At 48.2% G+C, this 14,341-nt stretch overlaps 1 protein-coding gene across 6 annotated transcripts in view; it reads right to left on the bottom strand.

Moving 5' to 3' along the window:
- The window catches only part of myo16 (myosin XVI), a 133,617-nt gene that overhangs the window by 54,949 nt on the left and 64,327 nt on the right, over positions 1 to 14,341 (bottom strand). For all 6 annotated transcript variants that reach the window (XM_035410344.1, XM_035410345.1, XM_035410342.1 and 3 more), the window contains 8 exons: positions 12,045 to 12,172; positions 10,025 to 10,130; positions 9,158 to 9,275; positions 8,570 to 8,717; positions 6,262 to 6,379; positions 3,163 to 3,280; positions 2,286 to 2,357; positions 1,450 to 1,591 (listed from right to left, as the gene is read on the bottom strand). In XM_035410344.1, the coding sequence (XP_035266235.1) occupies positions 1,450 to 1,591; positions 2,286 to 2,357; positions 3,163 to 3,280; positions 6,262 to 6,379; positions 8,570 to 8,717; positions 9,158 to 9,275; positions 10,025 to 10,130; positions 12,045 to 12,172 (950 nt within the window). The remainder of the gene's footprint in view (positions 1 to 1,449; positions 1,592 to 2,285; positions 2,358 to 3,162; positions 3,281 to 6,261; positions 6,380 to 8,569; positions 8,718 to 9,157; positions 9,276 to 10,024; positions 10,131 to 12,044; positions 12,173 to 14,341) is intronic.

Here is a 14,341-nt window from a genome sequence, read left to right as displayed (position 1 = left end):
AAAAAAGCCAAATGAATGTTTAATAATTTAGCCTTTAAGGAAAATCATATTGCTCACTTCGCGTAGCGCCCACAGAGAAAACCGCGAACAGAAAGCAAGAGGGCGAGAGCCGCGATGCAATATTCATAGCGCCTCCGTCGGCTCCCGGGCGCCGGACTGAGCGATCCCTCCCCGCACCCCGGATAATCCGGCGGAATATTAAGCGCCCGTCCGCGGTGACGCGGTATCGCCGGGAACCGCCGCTTTTTAACCCAGTCAATATATCAGGCAGCGGCCGCAGATTTAAAAGATTACAAAGGCCCTCGGACGAATGGGCGCAATTCTGCCAGTGATCCACTTACACAACCTGAATTAAATATGACTAAATAACCAAACGGGGTCGCCGCGTTTATGAATTCCCCGCAGGGGGGATGGGCTGAGGGGTTGAGGGGTTGGAGGGCCGGGGGGGGGGGGGGGGGTATCTGGATTTAATCACAGCCGTGCTCAGTGTTAATATTCACTGGCTGTGCGGAGGGAAAGCCAGAGGAGGGCCGGCCGGGCAGCCCGCGCTCCGAGGGTATTCGTCCCCGTCTTCCTCTCTCGTCAGACGGCGTCGTCGGTGAGAGCCGCGCCTCGACGTCAGCGCCGGCTCGCGGGTCCTCGGAAAACGGCGGAGCGAATCGCGAGAGGGAAGCCGAACCCCGCGGCCTTCCTCTCTGGCCTCCCCTCTTTCTCTCCGCGGAGAGGGATTATCCGTCCTGCCTTTCATGTGAAATGGCTTTTCTGTAGTCTGCAGCCTGTGGCGCTCAGCCGGCTGAGGAACGGGAACCGTTTAATGATCCCGCGGTCACGGTCGCGGTCCGATAAAAAAAAAAACGGCGTGAACGGAGGACAGGAAGTGATGAAAGCCTCGGGTTCCAAACACGAGACACGATCTAAGAAGCGTGTTTTCTGCACCCGGGACCCTGACACGGAGAGTTTTGATGGGGTTAAGGCTATGCTGCCTCACGCTGAAGCTCCCAGCCCCCCCAGAGATCGGCTACAGTGAGGGGAAGTAATACTGTTCACAAACCCCATTACAAACAACGCGGTGAGGCTCTTATGAGGTGTGTTTCTGCCAGGCTTAGCATTTTTGTTTGTTCAGTTCTTTTCTGTTCTTGGAAAAGCATTTCATTTGAAAACTCGCTTCTCAGAAGGTGGACTTTGAGAAGGCTAAAAGAAAATAAGATGGTTAGGTGTGTATTCATGAAGGTATTTTGATTGGCAATTCTTCAGTTTTATCCTCTCGCACACAAAACGTCTGAACTTTACCTCTGGAGTGGACGTGGGGAGCCAGAGACTAAATCTCATTTCAGCTAAGATGAAAAATCAGAACATCTAGTGCTTCGATCTGCAATCTTAACTTTCATCATGCCCCCCCCCCCCCCCCCCCCCCCCCCCCAACACACACACACACACCCAACCTCTTACCCAGTGCCATCCTCCAGGCCTTGCAAATAGTAGTTGATGTTGTTCACCAGGAAACTAAAAAGGCGACTGTAGAGGGACTTGGCCAGGAGGTCTCTGTAGTGATTGGACATCTCTACTGTGTGTTGTCTTGTGAGCACATCACCTGGGGGTAATTCAAAGGGAAAATAATAAGAACAGTTTAAGGAGCCATTCATATAGCGCCAGCTGAGATAACTCAGGGAAACTTTTTTTTTCTTTCTCAAAAGCAGCAGACAGAGGCCTCACAGAGATAGACCCTAATGACACGAGGCTCACTTGTTTACCAGAAACAGTACAGAAGACCGCAGGGCAGGGTAGGGTTGGGATGACCCTGATTTAAGTTGGAAAATTGACATCGTTTTTTTTCCCGCTATCGACCGGCTGCTGAATAAGGTTAAGAGCTACGGACTTCCTCAGAACCTTACGCAGGCGGTGACCGGTTAGCGCTCCTATGTCCTATGCCACTGTACGCTGTGACGGTGCTGTACAGTAGTAAATGACCCCCCCATTTAGTGCGGAGCCACCCGCAGCTCGGGCTGGATGTCACGAGAGCGGGACGCTTGTAGGAATTTTCCGGGCCAATGCATCCTATGTGCGCACTGGGCTGCTTTGTGACCGAGCTTCTGAATGGGGGAATTTATTGACATTGTCCACACTCTATATTCAGTTTTCTGAATGGGGAGTGGGCTATTTTGGAGAGGCATATGCACTCCATGTCATCTAGCGTGTAACAGGGGATGTCCGGCTGCTGACTATATTGGTTTGTTTGGAGAGCTGAAGCCAGGCAAAGGGGTAAGGGGGCTGGGGATTGGGGTTACCTTTGAAGTACTGGACATCGGACGTCAAGGCCGCTCCCAGGTCTTCAGAAGACACCTGCAACATCCCTGACACTGGGGACAAGAAGGAACTTTTAATTGCATTGCTCTCACCCCTAATTCACATTCCCATAGCCCCAATGCTGACAAGCAGCATTAATGTCAGCGTGAAACAAGTCTGCACTCACCAGCAAAAAAAAAAAATAGACAGATAAAGCGGATTCTGGTTGCTCACATACTACAGTTTGAAATGCACATCACGCTCGCTTCCACAACTTTCGAATCATGTGATTTCAGGTGGGGTGGGGGGGGGGGGGGGGGGATTACACAACTCCAGTAAATCCGAGCTCGAAACCCAGTTCGAATTTCACAATCGGGCGCGATCCCCGATTCATTTCGGCTCACCGAAAGAGCCTCAGAGGAAAGTCATTTCAATAAAGCGCGGGGGGAGCCGTCGCTGACATCAGCGCCGATGATCTCACGTATCCCTGACAACAGCCCAGTTTCCGAGCTCCGGAGCAGGGGCCGGGCGAGCGGCCGCGGCTGCCGTGACGTCCGTTGTTTACCGTCTTCCAGGTCACAGCGCGCAGTACCTCACGCGCTCGGTAACGAGCGGCGCTGACGCAGCGGGCAGAGCCCCGCCGGCCACGCCGCGGCTAAATCGATGGGGGCTGACGTAGCCCCGCGTTAGCGCTTCGGTGCGACGGAGGCCCGGCCTGCCGCAGAGCGCGCTCGCCGCGGGGACGAGGTAAACAAGCAGGGTCAGAGCGCAGCAGCCCTCGCTCCAGCTCCGCGCTGCGCTGCGGCTCGGTGGGACGCCGCTCCCCCTGGTGGCCGGCCCGCAGCGCTGCACCCAACCCCCCCCCCTCACGTGACTGACCTTGATCCAGGAGCTGAAGGTCTGACACCAGCGCCGTCTCCGCTTCGGTCAAGGAGGTGAAGCGCAGATCTCCCAGGTGCAGGATGGCAGACAGGATCACAAACAGGTTCTCTACTTCCTGGATGTAAAAAAAAATATGTATGAAATAAACAGCCATTGAATGCTGGAATTGAGTTGAAGGAACCACAGAATTCAATGAGACACAGGATCTGGTGAATCCAGAAGAGACTAAACAGACAGAAGTGTGGGACACAAAATGGGGGCTGGTAGCAGTTTCAGATCCCAGGTGGGGGTACTGCTACATGAGCAACGTGTCTAAAATTTAAAATAATGTATAAATCATCATAGCGTATGATGATATGATATATACTATGTATGAAAATTCACTGGACTAGAGGCGTGTGTTCAGTAAAGAGGTAATGTGAAGTATAGGTCCCCCCCTCCCCTCAGAGGGTGACGTGTCAGAGTGGGAGGGGCTGCGTGATTTAAAGCCCTGGCAGGTGATTTGATGATGTAATTCGGGGGCAGTGTTTTTGACGACGGGCCGATGACAGAAATCCCTCTTTAATGATGGAGGACAGCCAGTTCCTGGCAGGATTAGCACATTGTGACTGAATGAAGGTCGCTGGCCTTTTGTGGTGCCTCTTGTCCCCACACACTCTTCATATCACAGGATGTAAGTATGCACGACATTCCGGGCATATAAGCATACACTGTACCTAACAACATTACGGAGCATGTGATGCAGACTCATCTGCCCTGTGAGGTCTGAATATTAAAATACCAATTAGTGTGTGTGTGTGTGTGTGTGTCTGTGTGTGTCTGCGTGTGTGTGTGTGTGTGTATGTGTGTGTGTGTCTGCTGTATGTGTACTGTATGTGTATGTGTGTGAGTGTGTAGACTGTATGTGTAGGTATTTGATTGTGTGTGCACTGTATGTGTAGGTGTGTCAGTATGTGCACTGTATGGATAGAGGGAGGCTATCTGCATGGGTGGTTCATTTCCTCTACTACTCCAATGCAGAACTAATGACTATCCTTTGAGTCAACACTTGCAGTTTATCCTCCATCATAACACCTAACAGGCAAAAGATTCCTTCTGGAGGACAGAGAGAAGCACCAACCCATCCCCCGCCCCTCCCCCACCGGTGTCCTTGGACAGGGCGGAATGCGCTGGGTGGATTCCGCTGTCCCACAATCCAGCCTGACTCATTGTGGAATTTCAAGCGATCCAACTAAGATAAGGAAAGACATTTATCCATGTCTGACATTCAAAAGAATGAACACAGAAACAAAACCCTTTTCCTTGGGAAAAGAAGACCACCCCCATTGACTCTGGGCATCCAATGAAATCTGCCAATCTGGAAGGGGCTATACAGCATGTGTGTGTGCTTGTGTGTATATGTGCATGCATGTGTGCACGTGTGCGTGTGTGTGTGAGTATGTTTATGTGTGTGTGTGTGTGTGTGTGTGTGTGTGTGTGTGTGTGTGTTGGTGTGTGCACGCAGTCCGTTTCTCAGCATTGCAGGGTGGATTAAAGGGTGAGGCGGTGGTCAGTAGTGACAGATGTCCAAAAGTGGTTTCTAGACGTACATACAGTACATACATACATACATTACACTACAATCACTTAGTAAGCACTTTTTACCTGGAGTGACTTAGAAAAGCGCAGAATATCCGTGTTGGTCTCAGGAATACAAAACCATGACATCACCAAAAAGGTGCGGAAGGCCGATTTATAATCAATAAGTCTAATGTTAATCGAACACAACAGTTTGGGCTGTAACAAAATAATATAACACGAGACATACAACCAATCTTTACATAGATGTACCGTAACATACAAACTCAGGACATCACAATAAATGATGACGGCTTTTGTACTAATTCAGGCTATGGTAATTTTATTATTTTAAGTGATATTTTTATAATATTATGTTTCTCATTTTAGCGCTTGTTATATATTGTTATAGTCTGTCTGTAGTCAGCATTTGTATCTTGGTTCATGAATAGAATAGTTTACTCGCACTAGTGCTTTAGTGATGTTGTTTCTATACTCTCTGGAATGGGACTGTCGTCAGCTAGCTATGGCAATATTTGTCATACAGTATAAATCAGTGTAATGCAGTTACAGTCTCAGTTACATTCAAGTCACTCTGGGTAAAAACATCTTGCAAATGTAATGTAATCTAATGCATCCATTGTTAAAATGGTCAGACAGTACATTGAGACGATTTGTGAAAAAGGGTGGTGGGTATGTGCACGCTTGTGCAAAAGTGTTAGCATGTGTGCATGTGCATAGCTTATGTGTGTGTATGAATGTGTTTATGAGTGTGTGGGTGTTTGCACACAGGTATATGTGCTTGCACATGTGTTAGTGTGTGTGTGTGTGTGTGTTTGCATTTGTGTGTCTGTGCAATTTAGTATGGATCGGTGCTGTATGTGAAAATGAAAGTTACAGTAGCTTGGTAAAAGCAAGTTGGCTCAAAAACAGGAAGTATTGATCCGGATGGTAATCTATGCTGTCAGTGACTTTGGGCCCCCACCCAACGATAAAGGAAAATGCCATTAAAGGTAATCAGATAAGGGGGTCACACTGAGTACCGATACAGATGGCGAACGCGGGCCCTGTGGTGGCAGTGAGATGTAGAGAGGATTATGGGTAAATACTACTCAGATTAGCGCCCTGGAAGCAGCCCCATATCTTTCCCTTTGAGCCAGCCTGCAGAGGCTACCCAGGGGCTGGTTCATGGTGTGGTCAGAGGGGGATTTATATGCTAGATATAGGACTGGATACGCAACAGTTATACCAGGGAAAGTGTATAACAATTACACCCAAGCAACTATGTAAGTGGGAGTGCATCACTGTAACACCTGAACAGACACTGTCTGTCTGTGCACAGCATGCGTGCGTGGTTGTGTGAGGGCTGCATAAACATGGGTCGCACATATATTGTGTGTGCCTGTCTGTGTGTGTGTGTGTACATGTGAAAAAGTGCATATGTGTGTGTGTATGTGTGTGTGAGAGAGAGAGAGAGAGAGAGAGAGAGAGAGAGAGTGCATATGAAGGTACAGAAGTGTGCTTGTCGGCGGGGCTGACCAGGTTGTTGAAGCCCAAGGCTCTGAGAGCCTGCTTCAGTGCAGTCAGCTTCTCCCTGCTCCGCGTGCTAGCTGTTGCCACGGCAGCCGGCTCCCCCGCCGTGCCCCCACACAGGTACCTGCAGCAGGACACAGAGAGGGATGATGCACAGGGTACTGGACATACAGCTGGAGCCCCACAGTAAGAAAATCACCACTACACACTGTAGACAGTGAATGTGTAGCAGTCATAAATAAAGGTGTCCGATATCTGTTTGGGGGAATTACAAGGGGTCAGCTGGACAGCTGAAGCTTTCAGGCCCTGTGGTTTCACTGCAAATGGTCCAGCCTTCACAAATCACAGTAGAGTCAGGAGCAGGAGAGTTCTGGTTAATAAGAGCTAAGCTGTCATTTATATTTTCAACAAGAACCAAATGATGAATTCCAATAAAGCATTTTCATTTGAGATGATCTCATAAGCATGAGTGGCCATTGTGACAGCGGCAGCCCCATGATGATGCCACAACAAGACCGCGGTATATTACCTTGCAACCATAGATATCTTAAGGACACATGCAGTCAGTGAAGTCACTGTATTGACCTGTTCTTGCCTTCCAATGTTCCAATGATGTTCCAAAAGAGTATTCATTGCCTCCTCGTAAATAAAATAAATAAATAATTAATAAATAAAACATTTTGGCCCAAGTAATGCTAATGACTAGCTGTACTGCCAACAGCACACTTTAGGGTCTGGGGTGTATGGCAGGGTTCTAGAAGACTGTGTACAGGTAGGAGTGAAAGTCAGTACAGGGCATTTGTAGAACATGAATACTGTTTGAGATTCTGGGCATTAATATGGCCACAGATGTTAATACCAAGTGTTTGGTATATCAACACTGAACAGACATTTAGATCTTCATTTTAACAAAGTGTTATCCTCTTCTCTCAATTTATCTCTCTCTCTCTCTCTCTCTCTCTCTCTATCTCTCTCTCTCTCTCTCTCCCCACACAGACCACAGAAGGTGTTTTCACTATGATTCAGTAACACCAGCAACAGGGACACAGAGTCCCCTCTGTTCCTTCAAGGGGGAAAAATTGGCGTTGAAGTGGGTGTGTGTTGGGAGGGGGGCAGGTATGAGTAAAAACTGCACACTGCAACTCCAGCCTGGGTCTCTAAGTAACTACCCCAGGAATGCTGATATCTCACACACACACACACGCACACACACACGCACACACACACACGTTTTCACTCTCTCACTTTGGTCATGTGAATCAGTGCACTTGCCTACTATTGAGTATACAAGTTGTATACAACTCAATAGTAGGCAAGTGTGCTGATTCAGACACGGTCTCTCTCTCTCTCTCTCTCTCTCTCTCACACACACACACACACACCCACACACATATACACACACACACACACACACCCCCACACACACACACACACACACACACACACAGAAAAGCCAAACACACGGCAGGTCTTTGATGCCTCTTCCCTCCCCCGGGGACTAATTTCAGGAAGATTTTGGCACGGGAGTTTGGGGGTCCAGCAAGCAGGAGCGGCAGGGCAGAGCACCTGCTCCGGCTGCCTGCTGGGGAGACGGCTACGAGAACACGCAGAGAACAAAGCGTACAGTATGTCCCAGGACATCACAGAGATGGCAGCTCAGATTGCGTGTCGCCCGCGAGTCGTACTGCGGAGGTATGCGCGTCCCTGGCTGAGGCAGCTGGGACTGCTGACACACGTGTCCCTGACAGCCAGGGGCCTGAGGAGAGAGAGGCTGCTGCTCTATGTGCGTGTGTGTGCACGCGCACGTGTGAGAGTAGGTGTGTCTGTGTGTGTGTGTGTGTGTGTGTGTGTGTGTGAGTGTGAGCACGCGCGCACGTCTGTGTGTGTGTGTGTGTGTGCGCACGCGCACGTGTGAGAGTAGGTGTGTCTGTGTGTGTGTGTGTGTGTGTGTGAGTGTGAGCACGCGCGCACGTCTGTGTGTGTGTGTGTGTGTGCGCACGCGCACGTGTGAGAGTAGGTGTGTCTGTGTGTGTGTGTGTGTGTGTGAGTGTGCGCACGCGCGCACGTCTGTGTGTGCGTGTGTGCATGCGCACGTGTGAGAGTAGGTGTGTCTGTGTGTGTGTGTGCGTGTGTGTGTGAGTGTGCGCACGTGTGTGTGTGTGTGTGTAGGTGTGCGTGCATGTGTGTGGGTGTGAAAGAGAATGTGTTTCTCACCTGGGTTCATGAATAATTCATATTTACCACAGAACTTACAGATATAGGGGTGCTAATTGAGAATGAGCATTAACATTGTTCACGGGTATAAGCTCTTTACCTGTGAGCCAGGACATTGTTGAGGTACATGTTACTCTTCTCCTCCGCAGAGAGGCCTTCTGCCATCAGGTAGAAGACGTTGAAGTTGTGCTGATGATGCGGGGCGGAGGTGAGCCGTGACTTCTCCAGCACATACGTGTACACCCGAGCTGAAGGACACACACGCGTGACAATTACAGTGAGCGATGCCATTATTCACTTCCTGAAAAGAACAGCATGGGGCTGTTTAGCATTTAGTAAAATCAACCGATGTCAAATACATAAATAACCCCCTTTATTGAAAAAATATTACATTTCCCTACGTTTCAGTTCAGTCGTAAAATTTAATAGGATACGCATGAGTAAGTCTGAGGGCAAAGAGTTCCTCTCTGGCTCCCTCTCTTGTTAAATCATGGTAGTGACAATTATGAGAGATTTGAGATTGAAACATTGTCTATCACTTTAGAATAACATAGATTTAATTTATTAATTTAAATTAGAATGGTGTGCAGACAAGTCTTCAATGCTCTCATTTATTATTTTAGAAAAAATGTTCCACTTGGTGTGGGCAATCCTACGATAAACACCATGGAGAGTAATGGATATCTACCTCTAATTATTTTCTTCTTTTTCTCACAGAACTGCAGCGACAGCAGTTTAATGAATCGACTGGAGCTGTTGTTCATTTCTGTCTTTGCGTGACCAAATGCCTCCAGGATGCAGCTGACCTAGATGTGAAAATCACAAATAGCCAAAACAGTCTTTTATGCATTTATATGTCCTGTGTAACTGCAAAATGTAAAATTCTCATTAATATGGTGGTTGAGATTAGACAGACAGAATTAGGATGGAGGCTAAATCTGTGTTAAATCAATCACTGTAAGAAACAGGCAGCTTGGTAAAAACGGCAACAACATAGAATCTCCACTAGAGGGCATTACCACACTGAAAATGAAAAAAAAAAGACAGCGCTCGAATCATGCATGTACCTATGAGTAAGTGAATGAATACGTGTGCTTGTATGTGTGTGTGTATGTGTGTGTGTGTGCATGCATTTGTGGCTGCATTGGAATGTGCGGGTTTGTATTTGTACGTGTATGTGGGCATGTGTGTGTTTGTGTGTGTGTGTGTGTGTGCGTGTGTGTGGGTGTGCGTGCGTGTGCAAGTGCGTGCGTGGATGTGAAATAAAGTTTGATGAGGAAAACGCACTTATTGTAAACTGACCCTACCTGGTAATGTAAACGCTACCTCAATGCTCTGCAAGTAACTCTATCACACTAGCACTCTCTTTAATTTTATACTAGATAATTGCATACTCTGTTTAATTACACATCATGCAGCCAGTTCTGTTCTAATCCCACTAACTTGACTCACTCCTGTTATGGGCATACTTTCCTTAAGTGCACGCATTCATAATAACAATTAGGAGCAGGTTCACTTATCGCTTGACCGTAGGCACTATGGCAAATTAACTCACATGCTTCATTCTGGAGTCCAGAGCAAAGCTCTTGGTACAGGACCGAGCGGCCAAGTGCTTCACTATGTGCTTGGAGGCCTCAGTCTTCCCTGAGCCACTCTCCCCACTACAGACAGAGAGAGAGAGAGAGAGAGAGAGAGAGTGAGAGAGAGAGAGAGAGAGAGAGAGAGAGAGAGAGAGAAATTATGTGTTTAAGAAACAGTCAGCTTGACAAATACTGCAGTATCATACATACTCCACCAGAGGGCATTACTACACAACTTTAAGAGCAGGGCTCTGAAAGAGTGTTGAAAAGGTGTTATAAAATTCATATTGAATTAAATGGAACTGAGTATCCCAGGGGCTGAATGCGTCAACTGTCTTAGCTAGAATTCAGTCCTGTCAAGCTCTGGTTACTGGTTTTTAATGCAAATCGCTACTTCACAGTGGGGCCAAAACCACAGACTGTAGAAAAAAGTATGGACAAAGTGACTGTGATGTCACCGATTGACTTTCCATGGGCTTGTAAAAAAAAGTGTTTTAAAACCGTGGTAGTCCTGCCATGTTGTACAAACTGGAGCCAAAGATTGGGCAGCAAGGAAATGGGGGACCCTTATATGGTCATGAAGTCTGGGCAGGGTCTGTATCGTCCACTTAGTGTGTGAGATACTAAGTATCTGTGTGTCGCTGATTAGTCCACAGGTTATTAAAATATTGTCCAAATGACACAGTAACTTACACAATAAAAATAACACAAGTGAGACATGTCTCTCAACAAGACCAGGAAGTGAGCTTCAAAAGAGAAGCCCTTTTCTGGCCACTTGGCCCAAACATCTGATCAGACGACGAAGAAAGGGGACAGCACATTACCACCAGCTAATGAAATGTAAATGTATCTCTCTCCAGGAGGCTTATCGCTTCCCAGGGTATCCGCAGCGGGTTCCGCTAATGCCGAAAGGATCTTGTTACCCTGGAAGCTAACAAAGAGTGGCCTGGCCTTTAAAGGTCAATCACGTCCTCTGCCAGAACCGCCATGGCGGCGCGAGGCGCCGCGCTTGTCCGAAACGCTTCTGATTTCAAGGGCGCGTCGCGCGCCCGCGGAGGGCGCGTACATCGGGGCGACGGAGAAAGCGCACGGGCCAGCAGAGCGAGCTCAAGCGTGCGCGGGACTCCGCGTGATTAATGGGCCAAACACAAACAGTGGCGGGGGGAGAGTACGCGGCAAATGAACTTCCCTCAAGGTCGAGCCCCTGATGATGGCGGAACGAGCTCGGCGGAGCGGAGAGACGGAGGCGCGGAGCAGGCAGCGGTGTATAATGTGACCTCGCTTAGCCGCGACGGGGCGGGAGGAACGGAAGCACCTCTGAGTTTCTTCATCTTTCTTCAGTCCAAAAGCTGCGGTGTGAAAATGTGCGGTGTGTGCGGCGATCTCAATATACACTGCAGGGCCGAAAGTATGTGGACACCTGACATCCAATGTCTCATCCAAAAAATGGCATTAATATGGAGTTAATTCACCCTTTGCTGCTATTATAACCTCCACTCTTCTGGGAAGGCTTTATACTAGATGTTGCGTTGCTGCAGGGATTTGCTTCCACTCAACCAGAAGTGCATTAGTGAGGTCGGGCACTGATTGGGCGATTAGGCCTGGTTCACAATTGGCTTTCCAATTGATCCTGAAGGTGTTGGTTGGGGTTGAGATCAGGGTTCTGTGCAGGCCAGTCAAGTTCTTCCATTTTGTTCTCGACAAAACCATTTCTATATGGACCTTGCAGTGTGCCTGGGGGCAATGTCATGCTGAAACAGGAAAACATTCAATGATCTGACAAAAAAAAACAGTTATTTATGTAGGTGGTAGGACCTTGGTCGGCACCTGGGAGCTTGTATAATGTTTACGATGTTTTCACCATCTGTCCCTTATTATGACTTGAAATTTAGGAGGTTGTGAAATAACAGAAGCTTTGAGGTGGGAGAGCTTCATAAAGAGGGGGGAGTCTATGGTGGGCGGGGCAATAAAACGGGGCATGTCAGTGGGCTAGACCTGAGGATGAAGCACTGTGGCCGGTGCTCCTGTAGCATCATGTGATAGGCCCTCTCCGCGGACGAGAAGATGTGGGGGGGCAGGGAGGAGCATAGCCGGCCACTGGAGCTCAGGTACAGCTGACTCACCTGAGACAGAGAGAGAGAGAGAGAGAGAGAGAGAGAGGGGGAGAGAGAGAGGAGATATTGACAAAGACATGTGTTTCCCAGTGTTAGCCTAGATATTTACATAATACACACCTTATTTTCAGGCTGAAAGCTCTATCTCTCTCTCTCACACACACACATTCTCCCACAATATACGGACACACATGAGTAAACGCTGATGTCATCATGTCTGAAGTCATCTAACTTCATGTGGTACTAGAGCAGAAGGCTTCTTGCAGCGTAACAATGAGAGCCAGCACACATTGTCAGTGTGCAGTATTTTATGAGTGAGACAGGGGGGCCTGCAGTGTGGAACGAGTCTAGTTTCCACAGCATAAAATCAGCTGATTGGGAATATCACACACCTGCTATAGCAAGTCATGCAGGTTTTGAAAAAAACCCAAAAAAAAACAGGGGAGGTGACGGGGTCAAAGGTGAAAGAGTTAGAGGGGATGGTGTCATAGAAACAGAGGCTTTGGCTAAAAGGGAGGGCCTGAGCCAAGCTGCTCCCGTAAACAGAGGACACTAAGCAGTATAAAATTAGGCTCTTCTGTAGGGGAGCGCTGGGTGACATTACAGGAGCGCAGAAGGAGTCCTGTCTGCTGCTGGGACCTCATTACTGGCCTGAAGGGCTGCAGCACGGTGCTGCCGTGCGGAGGACAAACGCCAGAGGACGGAGGAAGGACAAACGGCGAGGAGGGAGGGAGAGAGGGAGAGAGGGAGGGATTGGGGGAGTTGATGTATAGTGGGTGATGGTTTGCTCTGACACTGTTTCCACAGGATCTCATTTAGCATCTACTGCAACGCTGCTTGCTCTCTCTATCAGTGCACTTTTGGGGAAAGGAGGAGCAGAAAGGGAGGACAGGGAGAGAGCGCGTGAGAGAGAAACCAAGAAAAAGTATGAAAAAAGAAACTGGGAGGGAGAGATGAAAGAGAAAGAATGAAGGTGAGGAGGGAGGAGAGCATGTATTTGTCTGCACTATCATATATCTATCATATATATATATATATATATATATATATATATATATATATATATATATAGGAAATTAAAAAGCAGCTTTTGAAAATGTCCTGTTTTGCATCACTCTAACCAGGAGCATCTGCCAGAGCATAAGAGGCATAACAGCATAAATGTTTGCCTACACACAGACGCTTCGCTGGCTTCCCCCGGCTGCACCATAGCCACAGGCAAGACGCGAGAGCTGTGATCCAGGCTGTGACAGACTCGCTCTACTGTAGGTAGAGTTAATGGGAACAGACTGATTCGCCTGTTGTTTAAAACAGACACAATGTAATCCACCCAACTGCCACATGTGCACTGAGACTTCAATCAGGACCTGAGCAGCACAGTCAGGATGGGAGAGAGAGAGAGAGAGAGAGAGAGGTAGAAAGAGAGAGCGACAGAGAGAGAGAGACAGAGAGACAGAGAGAGGGGGAGTGAGAGAGAGAGTGAGCGAGAGTGGTAAGATAAAGTAGTAAAAAGAGGAAGTGAGTAAAGGGAGATTAACCCAATATGGTGTTGTGCAAACTGATGTACCAAAGATAAAGCGGTAGCTACAAACATAGCATATTCAACATTACTCATGTCTAGACAGCGAGGGCCATGGAAACCTTCAATAATATATCAAGGACATGCATAAAAGTACATACTCCATAAATGGAAAAAAATAAACCGGGATTTTGTTTTTGAACAAAATGCTGCTGGATGCAAGCAGACATGAAGAGTGTGCAGCATCTTTGAGAAAACAGCACCCCCCCCCCACCCACCCACCCCAATCCCACCCCTGCGCATTGTTCCGTGGAATGTATGTGTAATTTACGGTCGCCATGGAGACGCAGGTGGAGGAAGCGGGGACGACAGGGACCAGATGAGAAAGGCAGAGAGGGAACGTGGGGTTTGGCACACGAAAGCGGTCCTGGCCGCCCGCCCTCATCGGTGGGACCCGCCTAACGACGGGTATCCCTAGTGCCGGCAAGATGCCAAGCACAGTGCAGCCTGACTCACTTCTAACCCCAGCAGGAAGGGGACAACAAAGGTACAATCAGGAGGTGCTCTTGAAGCTAAAAATAGGTGGAGGCAGCGAATGTCACTTATTTCATAATTATCATTAACCGGCCTTTCACTATTTTGCACGATTTAAAAAAAGC

The sequence above is a fragment of the Anguilla anguilla genome, chromosome 3 (assembly GCF_013347855.1).
Source record: "Anguilla anguilla isolate fAngAng1 chromosome 3, fAngAng1.pri, whole genome shotgun sequence".
Lineage (NCBI taxonomy): Eukaryota > Metazoa > Chordata > Actinopteri > Anguilliformes > Anguillidae > Anguilla > Anguilla anguilla.
Note: the sequence above shows the minus strand (reverse complement) of the source record. Positions and strands in the feature narration are given on the sequence as shown.